The sequence below is a fragment of the Carassius gibelio genome, chromosome A3, assembly GCF_023724105.1.
Source record: "Carassius gibelio isolate Cgi1373 ecotype wild population from Czech Republic chromosome A3, carGib1.2-hapl.c, whole genome shotgun sequence".
Lineage (NCBI taxonomy): Eukaryota > Metazoa > Chordata > Actinopteri > Cypriniformes > Cyprinidae > Carassius > Carassius gibelio.
In genome coordinates, this window is record NC_068373.1 from 8,383,101 (window position 1) to 8,398,375 (window position 15,275).

At 43.1% G+C, this 15,275-nt stretch overlaps 1 protein-coding gene and 1 long non-coding RNA gene across 3 annotated transcripts in view; one reads left to right on the forward strand and one right to left on the reverse strand.

Annotated features, from left to right (window-relative positions):
• Positions 1 to 848: 848 nt before the first annotated feature.
• The window catches only part of LOC127941073 (immunoglobulin lambda-1 light chain), a 98,185-nt gene continuing 83,758 nt past the window's right edge, over positions 849 to 15,275 (reverse strand). For both annotated transcript variants that reach the window (XM_052536185.1, XM_052536183.1), the window contains exons 3-4: positions 2,215 to 2,244; positions 849 to 1,324 (exon numbers count right to left, since the gene is read on the reverse strand). In XM_052536185.1, coding sequence (XP_052392145.1) covers positions 1,002 to 1,324; positions 2,215 to 2,244 — 353 coding nt within the window. In that variant the 3' untranslated portion in view covers positions 849 to 1,001. The remainder of the gene's footprint in view (positions 1,325 to 2,214; positions 2,245 to 15,275) is intronic.
• LOC127941167 (uncharacterized) lies at positions 5,960 to 9,891 on the forward strand. Its single transcript, XR_008148971.1, has 2 exons — positions 5,960 to 6,795; positions 9,120 to 9,891. It is a non-coding gene; the product is annotated as an uncharacterized LOC127941167 (long non-coding RNA).

Consider the following 15,275-nt stretch of genomic DNA (forward strand, 5'->3'; position numbering starts at 1 on the left):
GTGTGAACAAAAGCCAGATCTAATTCGGTATTGAAGCGATGACGCGCGTTATCGCGCGACTTTTTTACCGGCTGTTTTGAAGGAAGATCAACATTCGCGACGAAAACATATGTGCAAACTGTAATGAAGCAGAGATCAGTTAGTTCCTCACTTTCCGCGCTGACGCCGAGATCGTTTGCTTGCTTCAGTTAAAGTATAACGTGCCAAGCGTTGTCGACTCGTACATTACACGTCACGCGCTGATGTCACGTGTCGTTACGGGATCTTCAAGGGTTGTGTGTGAAAGCACGCACATATACCGGGTCATCACTGGCAGTGTGAAAGTGCCAAATCTAGCGACCAGGGAGCAATTACAGGAACACTTTACCCCTGTATTTGCCGGAATGGCAGTGTGAAAGGGGCTCGTGTCTCTCTTCAGCAGAGCCATGTGAATATAATCAAACACATTTCCACAGAGCTGATTATGAGAGTAGGTGTTTCCTGTGTGTCAGGACTGAACTTCATGTGCTGATGAAAATCTCCACAGATCACTGCATCTGAAAGAAAACCAACTTCAGCACTGTTTTCGGATCTATTCAGAGGATGCATAAAAATCCCTTTATTTATTAGCATTTTAAATGATAATTTCGAATTAACATCTTTCCTGTGAAATCTGAAAATTTCATTTTATTCATATTTAATTATTTATATTTTTAATCAATTAAATTATATAATTAAAATGTATCAGATATTCTAATTGCAAATATGTTTTTAATAGTACTGCATAATAGATGCAATAAGCTGATGCTAACATAATGAACTAAAATACTTTTGTGCATTCATTGGACACAAAGTAATAAGAAAAGTTTGATTAACAAGCAGTTTATTGGAGTTTATAAAGCAGAGTACATTTAAACATGAAGCAACTACAGTAAGATACTTTATTTTTAATATTTAATGTTTTCTACTCCATGCAAACAAATTGAAATGCTATCACTTAAATCAAGAGGAGATCAAGCAGTTCAGTCGCTGCAGTCAGATTTCTTGATGCTTTTTCTGGTGGTTTTGGAGGCAGCAGATGCTTCACATGTCAGCTGTGTGTCTTTGTCCCACTCTGAGCTCTCAAGGGTTAAATAACTGCTCATCTTGAATTTCTTATCAGGCTGCTGTTCAGCAGATCCAGTGAAGACGCCTTCAGTAACTGAGTTCCCGTTCACAAGCCAGCGCACATCAGCAAAAGCCCCAGACATGTGATTGATCAGACACACCAGAGTGAGTTTACTGGAGCTCAGCTCTTCTCTGAACGGACGGAGGATTTTCAGCACAGGAGCAGCAGCAGCAGCATCTAAACACAGATCATCATCAACGTCTGCAAACACACCTTCATCTCAGCCAGACCTCTCAAATATTAAACTCTGACTGTACATTTCATACGCGCTAAAATTTCACACATCAGCATGTACACAACTGATCTTCTCTTACATCATTTAACAATTAAGTAACATAATTATTTGTTCAAAGACAGAAAATGATTGTAATTTTAGTATGCACATTAAACACATAACATCTCTGACAAAAAGACGCATGTTGGATTTTTGTTTTACGTTAAAATGTTCATGAATATATCTGGCACTGTGGATATTTTAGGTGACCCCTTTCATGCCATTTTTAATCACTGCTGTCTTCACTTTTTTTTTTTTATGTCAGTATTCACTTCCATATAATATTCCTTTTAGTTTATCGATGAATTCATAAAAGCTGCAAGTGTAATAATCCTAAAATTATTAACAAAACCATTTCAGATGTAGTACAGCACGTCACACAACAGGTCAACTTCTCACATGCTGTTTCACTAATACAAAAATTATTTTTAAAAGTTTTTTTTTTTTTTTAAAGCTATCAAATTAAACACAAAGCTGATGCTCTTGAAATCACATCTTGGGAAAGCCTGCTCACTACTACTACTATGAATAATAATAATAATAATAATAGAATATAACATACAACTAGAAAACAGATTAAAGTTAAAGCTGTAGTGAAAGTCTTTCCACTATATTTCAAGATTATGTGGTTACTGGAGGCTCTGGATAACACTATCTGTGACTGAATTCCCACATTTAACTGTAAATGAACTACAATGTTAACAAAAAATGAATGAGTTTATATAACTACAAGAAGTATACTAAAGGTAATACAGTAAGAAAAAGATGGAATAACATTGGAAAGATGACTTACCATTCACAATGAGTTTTGTTCCTTGTCCGAATACCACAGTGATACATTTCATATGTTCAGCCGAACAAAAACCTCCTCAGTCTGTGAAGAGACACAAACAGAAGTGAAACACTCACTCAAGCTTGTAACGGTGGCATACTCTAATACAATTATTTACAATAACATTTTCACTAATAACAGAAACGTCATTTTTCAAAATGCTTAACACTTTTTCCAAATGCTTAGATACACATGATTGATCATTGAACTAAAGTCACTGGTTCAAAGTGACACAACTTAACATCAAAGTATTACTATTTCAAAATGCAACCCATTACATCTGAACTGAGTATCTATTCATTCCATTACAGTGATCTAACTGATACAACCGCTCAAAATGCTACATAACTGTTGCATTACTCTCGAAGCATAGTTTTTATGGAAAATGACAAACAATACTACAGGTTTTTTACAATCATTTTTGGTCTAATAATGGAACACTTTTGGTTACTTAACGTAACCTCGGTTCCTAATTACAAATGTTTTCCATTCTGCTGAATCCTGACTTGTTCATGTTTGTGTAGCTTCATAAACCAATGGCGCTTTAGCCAACCAGAAGGGGCGGGGCTGACTACTATTTTAGTCGGCCCGTAATGGCATTCATCAGTTCAGTCAACTGAAGCACTGATCATCGATTCGTGCAGCTTGTAGTACGGTAAGTGACATAACGGTCTTTCCCTGTCATTCCCCTTATTAAGTGGGTTCTCACACGAATAGGACATTACAGTCCTTCTGATGTGTAGGCAGAGCTATTGCATCAACAATCCAGTGAGACAGTCTTTGCTTGGTAACTGGTAGATCCTTCTGGTGGCCTCCAACATTCAAAATAGACTCTCAGAGCCCTAACAGGGCAGATATTGTTATGTCCCTGCACACCGTCTGCAGCGAGGAGTGCCAAAAGGAATATTATTTGAGCTCTAAAGGGAGTAGAGAGCACTTTAGGAACAAAGCCGTATCTCGGTTTCAAAATGACCTTGCAGTCTTTAAGCCCAAACTCAAGACACGAGGTGCTGACTGACAGTGCTTGCAAGTCACCCACATTCTTAAACAATGCTAAAGCAAGGAGAAGGGTTATTTTAAGTGATAAGGGCCCACATTGAGTAACTTGAGGCCCCTAGGACCTAGGACCCCTAGTCCTAACAAGGCACAGTCTGAGGGCGAGGAGTATTGAGTCTCTTCGCGCCCTTCAGAAATTTAACAACCAAGTCATTTCTGCCTATTGAATGGCCGGCTTGTAGACAGCACCCTTGCCTCAGTAATGGTGCTGCTTACTCTTGCTGGGAGCCTATCAGACTCCCGTCGAGGCGCCAGATATGAAGGCTCCAGAGCTCTGGGCAGCGATGCCAAATCATGCCTTTCGCCTGTGAGAGAAGGTCCCTCCTCAACTGGATGGGCCACGGGGCCATCGTTACGAGCTGCATTAGCTTTGGAAACCAAGCCTGATTCTTCCAGAGCGGGAGCTACTAAGAGGAGGGATCATTTGGTTTCACTGACTCACCTGATTATCTGGGGAATCAGGGTGATAGTAGGAAACTCATAAAAGCCAAGCCCTGGGCCAGTCATGGGCCAGGACGTCTCTTTGTATCGAGAAAACTGTTGGGCAATGAGAGTTTTTGAGGTGAAGGGGTTAATCTCTGCCTTCCCAAAGACTACCCAAATTCACTGCACCACCTGCGGATGTAGTGCCCAATCACCCGGGGCTTCTTTGACTCTGGACAACATGTCCCCTCCCAGGTTCATCTTGTACGGCACATGAACCGCCCTTGTTGAGAGAAGTTTTCTGTGCCAGGACGGACCAGGACGTGGTGGCCCTTGATGGCCGGAATTCAGGGCTAAGGAGACTGCCAACATTTCCTGGCAGTTGATATGTATGCATCACTGCTGAGCTGTCCAGGGGCCGAATGCTGGATTGCCCTCCAACATGCACCCCATGCTTCAATAGCTTCAATACATCAGTGGTCCACCCTGACTGGAAATATTTTCAACCACGAACCGTGGCCATTAGGCTGAGCAGCCTCTGAAAAACCCTCAGGGAGCATGTCATCCCTGGTTTGAGGAAGGCCGTCAGTCGGTGAATTGTCAGGGATCGATCCGTCGAGACCCATAGCCGCATTAGGGCAGAGTCGAGAACCGTTCCCAGAAAGACAGTTCGCCTGGGCAACAATTGGCTCTTGCATGGGTTGATGACCAGGGGTGGTAAAAGTACTCAAAAGTTATACTAAAGTAAAAGTAGATGTATCTAAATAAAAAGTGACTCCAGTAAAAGTAGAAAGTCCTCCATTCAAACATCACTTGAGTAAAAGTACAAAAGTATCCGATTTAAAACATACTTAAGTACCGTAAGTAAAATATTCAAATTAACTGTAAATATCAATAATTAAGCAGATCAGTTGTTTTTGGAGTGATATGCAGTGTTTTAATTGAACAAATGATGAGATTAGATACTTAAGAATTTGTTAGATTTTACAATCAAAAGAGATCTTGAATGAAACAGAATGAAGAACCTAATTGCAGTATTGAACTTTCAATAGACATGTTCCATAACATCATAGCTGCATCAAACAGAAGATGTGCAAGATACAAGGTAAGACTGTTTCAGAATATCAATGAGGAAGAACCACCTCTTTAAAGAGTTAGTTCTCCCAAAAATGAAAATTCTGTCATTCGCAATTTAGGGGATAAATATCACGTTATTGGTATTGTCACTTCGACCTGAGGACATAAAAAAACAACAACCACAGACTTGGCAACACTGGTTGGCATATACTACACAGAGCCGTAATTCACTGACAATCTACACAAAAATGATTTTTTATCTTGATTTTGAAAGCGATTTTGTGTTAGTTGACAGTGGACTACAGCTCTGTGTAGTAACAGCCGCTCCACCTGAACCAGTGTTGCCAAGTCCGTGGTTGTTTTTCATGTCCGCCGGTCGAAGAAAACCCAATCCCAATAACTTGATATTTAGCGCCTAAAATGTGAATTTTACGAAGGCAACCCTTCCAATAAATGTATATTTTAACCCCGGGAAGCAATTTTTTATCGGGGAACCCCCTGGAAACGCTTTTGGTCTAGTTTTGGACCAGTTTTGAGAAGCAACTGGTCAGGATTTGTTGTGAAAACCTTGCAACCCTGATCTGAACGCACGTGCTGAGGATATACTTCTAATTACAGGAGCATCTTTACTGATGAGATGAGCATGAAAATTGCATTCGATTTTTTGCACAGCACTACTGAAATTTCATTCAACCGTGGCAGGCAAAGAATTTTTTCAGAAAAGAAAAAACTCTTTCAAAGAAAGAAACATTTGAGCCAATAAGAATCTCCCTTGACTTCAGTGAGTTCAAACATATCCTTGAGATATGGCCATGGGTGATCCCTGTCGGGAATCTCAGGTTCATTGCGGGCAGCAAGAGCTGCACTATCACCTATTTTAGCGGTCATCTTCCACCTCGAACTAACTGCTGCGTAAGCGTATGTTGGCAAAGAACTCGTGAAGTTGCGTGTTCTTTTACTTTGTTACTTACCACCAGTGTTGGGAGTAACGCGTTACAAAAGTAATGCATTACAGTAATTTATTACTTTTTCCTGTAACGCAGTAGTGTAAGGCATTACTAATAAATTTTCAGCAATATTTTACTCAGTACATTTTCAGCAAAGCTTGCGTTACAAAAAAAAAAAAAAACTTTGCCAGACCACGAGATTTCATTAATCTCCCTCTTGTTAGTGTAACTTTGTTATTGCATGACATAGTCCAGTGAAGGAGGGTTTTACAAGAGTGGCGCGAGGCATGATTTCTGCCCCTGCTGTGCTTGCGAGTCACGCTTGCCTGTGGAAAAGCGGCTAATGAAGATGGCAGAAGACGACTGGTAAGCAGTTAGGCTATGTTTAGCCTATATCTTCAGTTCTGTGGACTAAAATGACTGAGGCTAAGGGGTTGGTCCTCCAATTGCTCTTTATACTTGAGAAAGCACAGCCTAAGCTATGTTCATCATGTGCACTTTGTGCATGGCAGTTTTGTGTTGTGAATCTCTTGACTTCAAAGAGAATAAAGTAAAACAAATGTGCATCTTGTCATGGCATTAGAGTTTACTTATGTTGTGTCTAATATTAATAGACCCAAGCTATTCACGGATATTGCCAGATGATAATTTTACCTCTACCATTCTTTTAACAGACTTTAATCATTTATTAATCATTTTGTCATTTTGTCTTGAGACTTCACTTTGCCAATTATATGCTATATTGTTAGTAGCCTGGATAGCCCACAGTCATTATGGAAAATTAAATTGCCTTCTACTGTCACGGCCGGTGATACAAGGAAACACGGAGAGATCCAAGTGCGGGTATGATATTTATTAATGGGTAATCCAAAGGGGTAAACAGTCCAGGCAGGGTCAAAACCAGAGTATCCAATAACAAGAACAGAAAAAACACAAGGCAGGATCAAGACCATGGATAACATCAGACAAGGACTCCGTGACACATACTCAGACAGACTGGGTATAAATACACAGAAGGTAATGAGGGAACTGGAGACAGGTGGGGAATAATCAGTTAACCCAAACAAGGAGGAAGGTGACCAAATAAGGGAACAGACAGTTAATAAAGTGACAGACACCGTGGGAAAGGAGGACATCTAGTGGAAACCCAGGGAACACAACCCAGACACTGTGACAGTACCCCCCTCTACGGAGCGGCTCCCAGATGCTCCACGACAGACACAAAACAGAGACCAGGAGGGAGGCGGACAGGTGGAGGCTCAGGGGAGGGACGGAGGGCCAGAAAAGAAAAACATGGGGAACAGACACCAGAAGTGTGAACACAAAACAGGGAGACCAGGAGGGAGGAGGACCGGAGGAGGTTCAGGGGGAGGGACGGAGGGCCAGACTAACAAAGAGGAACAGGGACAGGAGTGAACACAAAAACAAAAAGCAAAAAACAACATTAAGCCCCCCAGGGCAGAGCAGAAGACCACCACATCCTTGTGGTCGAGGCCAGAGTCCCCCAGGGCGGAGCGGAAGACCACCACAACCGTGTAGTCAGGGCGAGAGCCCCCCCGGGCGGAGCAGAAGACCACCACGTCCTTGTGGTCAAGGCCAGAGTCCTCCAGGGCGGGGCAGAAGACCACCACAACTGTGTAGTCAGGGCGAGAGCCCCCCAAGGCGGAGCAGAAGACCACCACACCCCTGTGGTCAAGGCTGAAACCCTCCAGGGTGGAGCAGAAGACCACCACACCCCTGTGGTCAAGGCGGAATTCCCCCAGGGCGGAGCAGAAGACCACCACAGCCATGTGGTTAGGACGAGAGCCCCCCAAGGCGGAGCAGACCTCCGTATGGCCGGACCAACGGGATGACAAAACTCTGGTAATCCCCTGGTACTGGTACCTCTTTACTGGGCTCCAGAAGATCTGTGCTGGCCTGACTCTGCTCGCGAAGATCATTGATGACTGGCATTTGTTCATGAAGACCATCTGTGACTTGCACTTGTACATGAAGATCATTGGTGACTTGTATTTGCTCATGAAGATCAATGGTGACTTGCCTTTGTTCATGAAGATCACCAATGACTTGACTCAGTTCTAGAAGATCACCCGTGACTTGACTCTGTCCTTGAAAATCACCAGTGACTTGACTCAGTCCTTGAAGATCACCAGTGACTTGACACAGTCCTTGAAGATCACCAGTGACTTGACTTGACTCTGAAAGGTCAACGGTGACCAGCCTTGTCTCTGGAAAGTCCATGGTACCTAGCCCTGGCTCTGGAAGGTCAGCGGTGACTACCCCTGACTCTGGAAGGTCAGCGGTGACTAGCCCTGACTCTGGAAGGTCTGCAGTGACTAGCCCTGACTCTGGAAGGTCATCGGTGACTAGCCCTGACTCTGGAAGGTCACCGTTGACTAGCCCTGACTCTGGAAGGTCACCGTTGACTAGCCCTGACTCTGGAAGGTCATCGGTGACTAGCCCTGACTCTGGAGGGTCCACGAACACCTGACTTGACTCTGGAGAGTTCACTGGAACCTGACTCGACTCTGGGGGGTCAACTGGATTGGTGACCACTTTGTGCTGTGGCACTGTGCTGACGTCCATATTGCCTCGTGGCGCTAGGTTGGCGGCCATCTTGTGCTGTGGCACTGGGCTGGCAGCCATCTTGCTTCGTGGTGCTGGGTTGGCGGCCATCTTGTACTGTGAGGTGAGGCTGGCTTCCATCTTGCCTCATGGTGCGGGGTTGATGGCCATGCCCCGCAGCGGCGCTGGGTTGGCGGCCATCTTGTGCTGTGGCGCGGGGCTGGCTTCCATCTTGTCTCGTGGTGCTGGGCTGGCAGCCATCTTGTGCAATGGCACTGGACCTGCGGCCATCATGGGTCGTGGCGCTGGCTTTCTCCATCCGCCATGGTGAGACGGCGGCTCTGGTCCCTCCCACATGAGCCCTGAGTCGAAAGGGGGCCATGGTGGAGAGCGATGCTGAGCCTCCTCTCGCCCACTCCCTCCTCGGCGACCTCCCCTGGTCCCGCGAAACACGACCAGGCGGGTTCCCTCAAACCGATTGCTTCTCTCCCGCTCGGTGGCTGGGGAAGAAACATCACTCGACATACCGCTGGATCTCGTGTTGACGGAGTCCTTCTGTCACAGCCGGTGATACAAGGAAACACGGAGAGATCCAAGTGCGGGTATGATAATTATTAATGGGTAATCCAAAGGGGTAAACAGTCCAGGCAGGGTCAAAACCAGAGTATCCAATAACAAGAACAGACAAAACACAAGGCAGGATCAAGACTACGGATAACATCAGACAAGGACTCCGTGACACATACTCAGACAGACTGGGTATAAATACACAGAAGGTAATGAGGGAACTGGATACAGGTGGGGAATAATCAATTAACCCAAACAAGGAGGAAGGTGACCAAATAAGGGAACAGACAGTTAATAAAGTGACAGACACCGTGGGAAAGGAGGACATCTAGTGGAAACCCAGGGAACACAACCCAGACACTGTGACATCTACTGGATGTAAAATGCTCTGTATTACATTTAGTCATTTTAGAATTTTAAGTTCTACGTTTTAGTTATTTTCGTGAAAGTAACTCAAAAGTAATACAGGAGTAATGTAATGTATTACAATTCTGAGACAGTAATATTGTAAGGTAAAGTATTAAATTTAAATAACAGTAACAAGTAATCTATAATGTATTACAGTTTGGAAGTAACTTGCACAACACTGCTTCCCACCACTGTTGATGACCAACCCGAGGCGCTCTAAATGAATGAGCTGTAGCTCTTTGTGAGTGTTCAGTTCCCGTTCTGATCTGGTTAGAACAAGCCAATCGTCGAGGTAATTCAATATACAGATTACCATCTGCCTGAGCGGAGACAGAGCCACATCTATACACTTCGTAAAAGTGTATGGGGCCAGGGACAGTCTAAACGGAAGGACTGCATACTTATAGGCCACTCCCTCGAACACAAATCTCAAGAACGGTCTATGACGGGGGGCTATGTGGATGTGAAAGTAAGCATCTTTCAAATCTATGTCCAAAACCAATCCTCAGGGCAAATATGAGATTATTAATATGTGATTGAGAGAGGATGAGGAATCTTTAAAATATGTGAGTCCGCTAGCACAGCGATAAAATATTCGATTATGTGCTGCACCTGCAGGACCTGACCCACTGAAAACGAAACTCCATCTCTCAGTGGTGTTCAATGAGGTGAGGAGTCAGGGCGAGCTGTATTTGGGGGCATTCCGGCTGAGGCAAGGATGGAGCCCCTCCTTTTTCTCTAAAGTGTCTCTTTGGTGGCTCTGGGTGCAGCACAACTCATGGGCGGGGTCCTTGACGATTCCGGAAGGGGAAGCGTTTCGCCGGCCTGGGGTGCTGTTTCTTCAGCTGAGGCTGATGCTGCGGTGGCTTTGCAGGCTGAGCAGCAGGGCTCTTCTGGCAGCCCACAGCCATGGTGCAGAGAGTTTAGGGAGGAAATGGCGCAGCACCTGTAACGTCTTCTGAGCTTCTGAAAACCACTCAGTGAATCCATTCACAGCGGAGCCGAATAGTCGAAGGAGAGTCGTGGAAGGCTCTGTCAGCATTAGCTTGCCATGGTCTTGCCGATCGCCTGCACTGTGGGCTTTGTAGTGCGCAAAGCCAAATCTGTTGCTGTGCGCAGCTCTTTAAAGGCCTCCTGGTGCTCTTGGCCAGACTCGTCCATGCTACAGAGAAGTTTGGCTTGAAACACTTGAAGGATCGCCAAACCAGCCTGTCCAGCTGCTGCATAAGCCCTGTTGGTGATAGTGAGGTGAAGTGGTCCTGCAGGGCTTAGATGGATGCGCTGCAAAGTCCTTTAAGTCGAGGGCAGATGGTAGGCACAGATGTGAAAATCTGCATCTTCTGGCATGGCAAATAAAGGCCAGACATTGGTCTCCTGTGATGACATTGCACGCATAATTCATGGCCTGGAAAAGAGTGATTTGTTTATGAGGGGGTCTATTGTGAACCTTTAACCTCCATGTAAGGAAAGGGGAGTATGTTGTTAAATACAAGGCGATAAACTGTAGATGGGCCTGAAACCATGATTGCACTTGGTGCTATTGTTAGGAATTCTGGGCCTATTGCACTGAATTTGCTGTGCGGCTTCGTTGACATCGCATTCAGTGGGGGCCAGGCCACCCAGCGAACATCATTCTGGGCTACTTTCAACCTCTCCTCCATGTCATGGCCAGGTTAAAGCCTGCCTTATCCAAAAATATGAATGGCTTTCATCAGCTTCCAACTCTATTACCTGAAAAAGAGATTTACCGTATTGCAGGGAAAACTAATACTGATAACAATAATATAACATTTTGGGGAATTATATATATATATATATATATATATATATATATATATATTTTTTTTTTTTCCCCATCAACAGGCATCTTGAAACTGATTATACCTAAACATACTACTGTAGGTTGCTCCACTTCCATAATCTAGACATTTAATATTGTTCATAATTTTTCAGTAAAACTATGCTTCAAGAGTAATGCAACAGTTATGTAAGATTTTTAGCAGTTGTATCAATTGATAGTTAGATCAATGTAATGAAATGTACAGGTCCTTCTAAAAAAAATGCATATTGTGAAAAAGTTCATTATTTTCCATAATGTAATGATAAAAATTAAACTTTCATATATTTTAGATTCATTGTACACCAACTGAAATATTTCAGGTTTTTTATTGTTTTAATACTGATGATTTTGAAAACCCAAAATTCTTATCTCAAAAAATTAGCATATGATGAAAACGTTCTCTAAATGAGCTTTTAACATAATCATCTGAATCAACTAATAAACTCTAAACACCTGCAAAAGATTCCTGAGGCTTTTAAAAACTCCCAGCCTGGTTCATTACTCAAAACCGCAATCATGGATAAGACTGCCGACCTGACTGCTGTCCAGAAAGCCATCATTGACACCCTCAAGCGAGAGGGTAAGACAAAGAAAGAAATTTCTGAACGAATAGGCTGTTCCCAGAGTGCTGTATCAAGGCACCTCAGTGGGAAGTCTGTGGGAAGGAAAATGTTTGGCAAAAAACGCTGCACAACGAGAAGAGGTGACCGGACCCTGAGGAAGATTGTGGAGAAGGACCGATTCCAGACCTTGGGGGACCTGCAGAAGCAGTGGACTGAGTCTGGAGTAGAAACATCCAGAGCCACCGTGCACAGGCGTGTGCAGGAAATGGGCTACAGAGAAGCAGCACTGGACTGTTGCTCAGTGGTCGGATGAAAGCAAATTTTGCATGTCATTCGTAAATCAAGGTGCCAGAGTCTGGAGGAAGACTGGGGAGAAGGAAATGCCAAAATGCCTGAAGTCCATTGTCAAGTACCCACAGTCAGTGATGGTCTGGGGTGCCATGTCAGCTGCTGGTGTTGGTCCACTGTGTTTTATCAAGGGCAGGGTCAATGCAGCTAGCTATCAGGAGATTGTGGAGCACTTCATGCTTCCATCTGCTGAACAGCTTTATGGAGATGAAGATTTCGTTTTTCAGCACGACCTGGCACCTGCTCACAGTGCCAAAACCACTGGTAAATGGTTTACTGACCATGGTATTACTGTGCTCAATTGGCCTGCCAACTCTCCTGACCTGAACCCCATAGAGAATCTGTGGGATATTATGAAGAGAAAGTTTTGAGACGCAAGACCCAACACTCTGGATGAGCTTAAGGCCACTATCGAAGCATCCTGGGCCTCCATAACACCTCAGCAGTGCCACAGGCTGATTGCCTCCATGCCACGCCGCATTGAAGCAGTCATTTCTGCAAAAGGATTCCCGAACAAGTATTGAGTGCATAACTGAACATAATTATTTGAAGGTTGACTTTTTTTGTATTAAAAACACTTTTCTTTTATTGGTCGGATGAAATATGCTAATTTTTTGAAATAGGAATTTTGGGTTTTCATGAGCTGTATGCAACCCAGTCTCATATAAAAACGTACCCTGACTACGTTGGTCCAAAGTGCAAAACGTAGAGGGGTTACAATAATGGCCCTTGAATTGTATGACTGTTACGTTTTTTTTTTGCCAATTCTTTTCCTATTGTTTAGCGTCCAAGTCACGTGACTTTCAAGATTCCGACCGTGAGAACAAAAAAACATGGCGGACATTTCTCTCATTTTTAGTGAAAAAAATCAATATTTTGAGTTAGTCTCTGCATAAAAATAAGTTTTGATTACATTTCTAGCGAGAAATATGTATTTTATTTTCAGAATATTCACTCAGTGAATGTACATAATCACTCGCTTGTTCGTTGTTGCGAAGATTTTTCTGATTTCGCCAGAATAACGTGAAACTGCAACGTTTTGGTTGCTATGGACGCTGCTATCGCCTAGCATAGCTGTGGCCCCAGATTCCACATACTCTTCCTTGCGATTTCGCTCCGTCTGACAGATCAAACCCCTGCCCACTATATGCGTTTCTTCCGAGCGGCAACCTCACGCTCTCTCTCGTGAAGCCAATAAAGAAGTGACTAAAACTGCAATTCATCGACCGGCCGCTTGAGGCTGGTTGCAGAAGGGAGTCATTCCCATAGACTCCTCGTGTTAAAATTCAACTTTACAGCAGAAAAAAACGTTTACAGCCTGGTTCAAAAAATTATTTTGGTCTACATTGCTAATTTTGCCCTTCATGACAACTGTGAGGGGGGTGATTTTTTTTATAACTCATCCGTTTAAATTATATTAAGCCTTAAAGTTCTGCATAATTAAGGGCGTGGCCACTTGAGTGACAGGTGGATTGCCGCTGCTGACAATGCCGTCGCGATAGGTGGGCGTGGCTTCAGCAATCAGCTCCCGCCTTTTTGCCCATTTTCGATTATCCGGGAGAGTCACGCGGTGACGCGCTGCCAAGATGGCAACGGCCCGCTCTGCACACTTTAGGCTTCAAAACCGAGGAGTCTATGGGTGACGTCATGGACACTACGTCCATATTTTTTTACAGTCTATGGTTTCGTCTGAGGTGGCAGCGGGAGAAACTAATGTTGACAAAGTGACGAGTTACAAAAAAGAAGTACTTTTTTTAGTTTGGAATCATTGTTAGTCCAAGAATATGGACTGGCGTGTTATTTGTGGTATTACTCCTCGAGCATAATATTTCAATAAATATCCAGGCAGTGTTCCACTGATGTGATGACGTTTCTTATGACATATTCAGTGCTGCCACCACGTGTCTGGTCTTAGTAATAACCACTGATCTATATTAAAGATCAGTGGTAATAACTTATTTCTGGTGTATTATCAAGTTTTTCTCTGCATGGAGGTGAATTAATTTTATTTATATTATTTGAAGTATGCAATATCTATCTATCTATCATCTATGTGTGAAGGAGAGAGATGATCTGTCAAGCTTTTGTAAAAACAGCATGTGTTCTCTGGTTGCAACAAAGTGGCTTTTCAGGCTTTTGAATTTTAATTTTTTTAATATACTGTAAACAACATACACATAGCTTATGGAACAAAACAATGGGATTGAACATTTCCTTAATTTGTGGTGTTCTCCTCCGTCACCCACTGTGGCGGCCAAGTTTCCCCACTGTAATAAAAAGAGATTGTTATTAATTTAGGTCTTTACATCAGCCATGAATTAAATTCAAAACAAACATGACAAGGTTAAGGGCAATGAGGAACAGCAAGCCACCCCTTCATTCAGTAGGTTTATAAACTTACAGTAACCTGATAACAGTAAATTCCCTGCCTATGGTAATATTTTGGTTAAGGTTTGAATATGCATTACCTACGGTGTAGCCGGTTATTTGAAATCATATACCTCTGCTCTGAAGGTATCCATTGTAAAAGACCTCTGCAATTTGCTGCACAATATTAGTCTTGAAAATTTGGTCATGAAAGACCTCCCCTTTTGCTCAGAATAAATTGGTTCTTATGTTCAACATATGTCTTTCAATTATGGCAGTCAGGTTTATCTGCCTTAAAGGTCCCATGGCATGGATTATTTCATTGACTGACATCCTTGCATGTGAAATAGCCAGCATTAGATGTGCAACTCTCTCGAAGAGTGCCCAAGGACACTTCGACACACTGAGCCACAGCCACCCACAAATACAATCTAAGGATATTACTTTAAGTTTTGAAGTGCTAAGAATTAGGTTATTCCAATCAAAACTATGATAAATTGTACATACCAGAGTGAACAGGGCTCCCATTCCACCAACTTCATTTGGATCCCCTGAAAAAACATCAAAGTTATGTGGTTAAGGGGTTTCCAGTTGGGGTGCTGCAATTCCACTGAGTACATCTAAGACTTTTAATTATTGTAAAGCTAACCTTCTGCATTTTGCAGCGGATCACCCTCTTCACTGGGTAGTAAGGTTCCCCTTCTAGGATACCATGGTTACATTCTAAAAGAGCAAAAAAAGTACATGAGTTTGACCTCATACATCTTCATCAATTAATTAAAAAATTATTTTGACAGGCAACACATGATATATTTATGACTTACGTACATCTGGCTAGGGTAAAATAATCACTTTATTTGA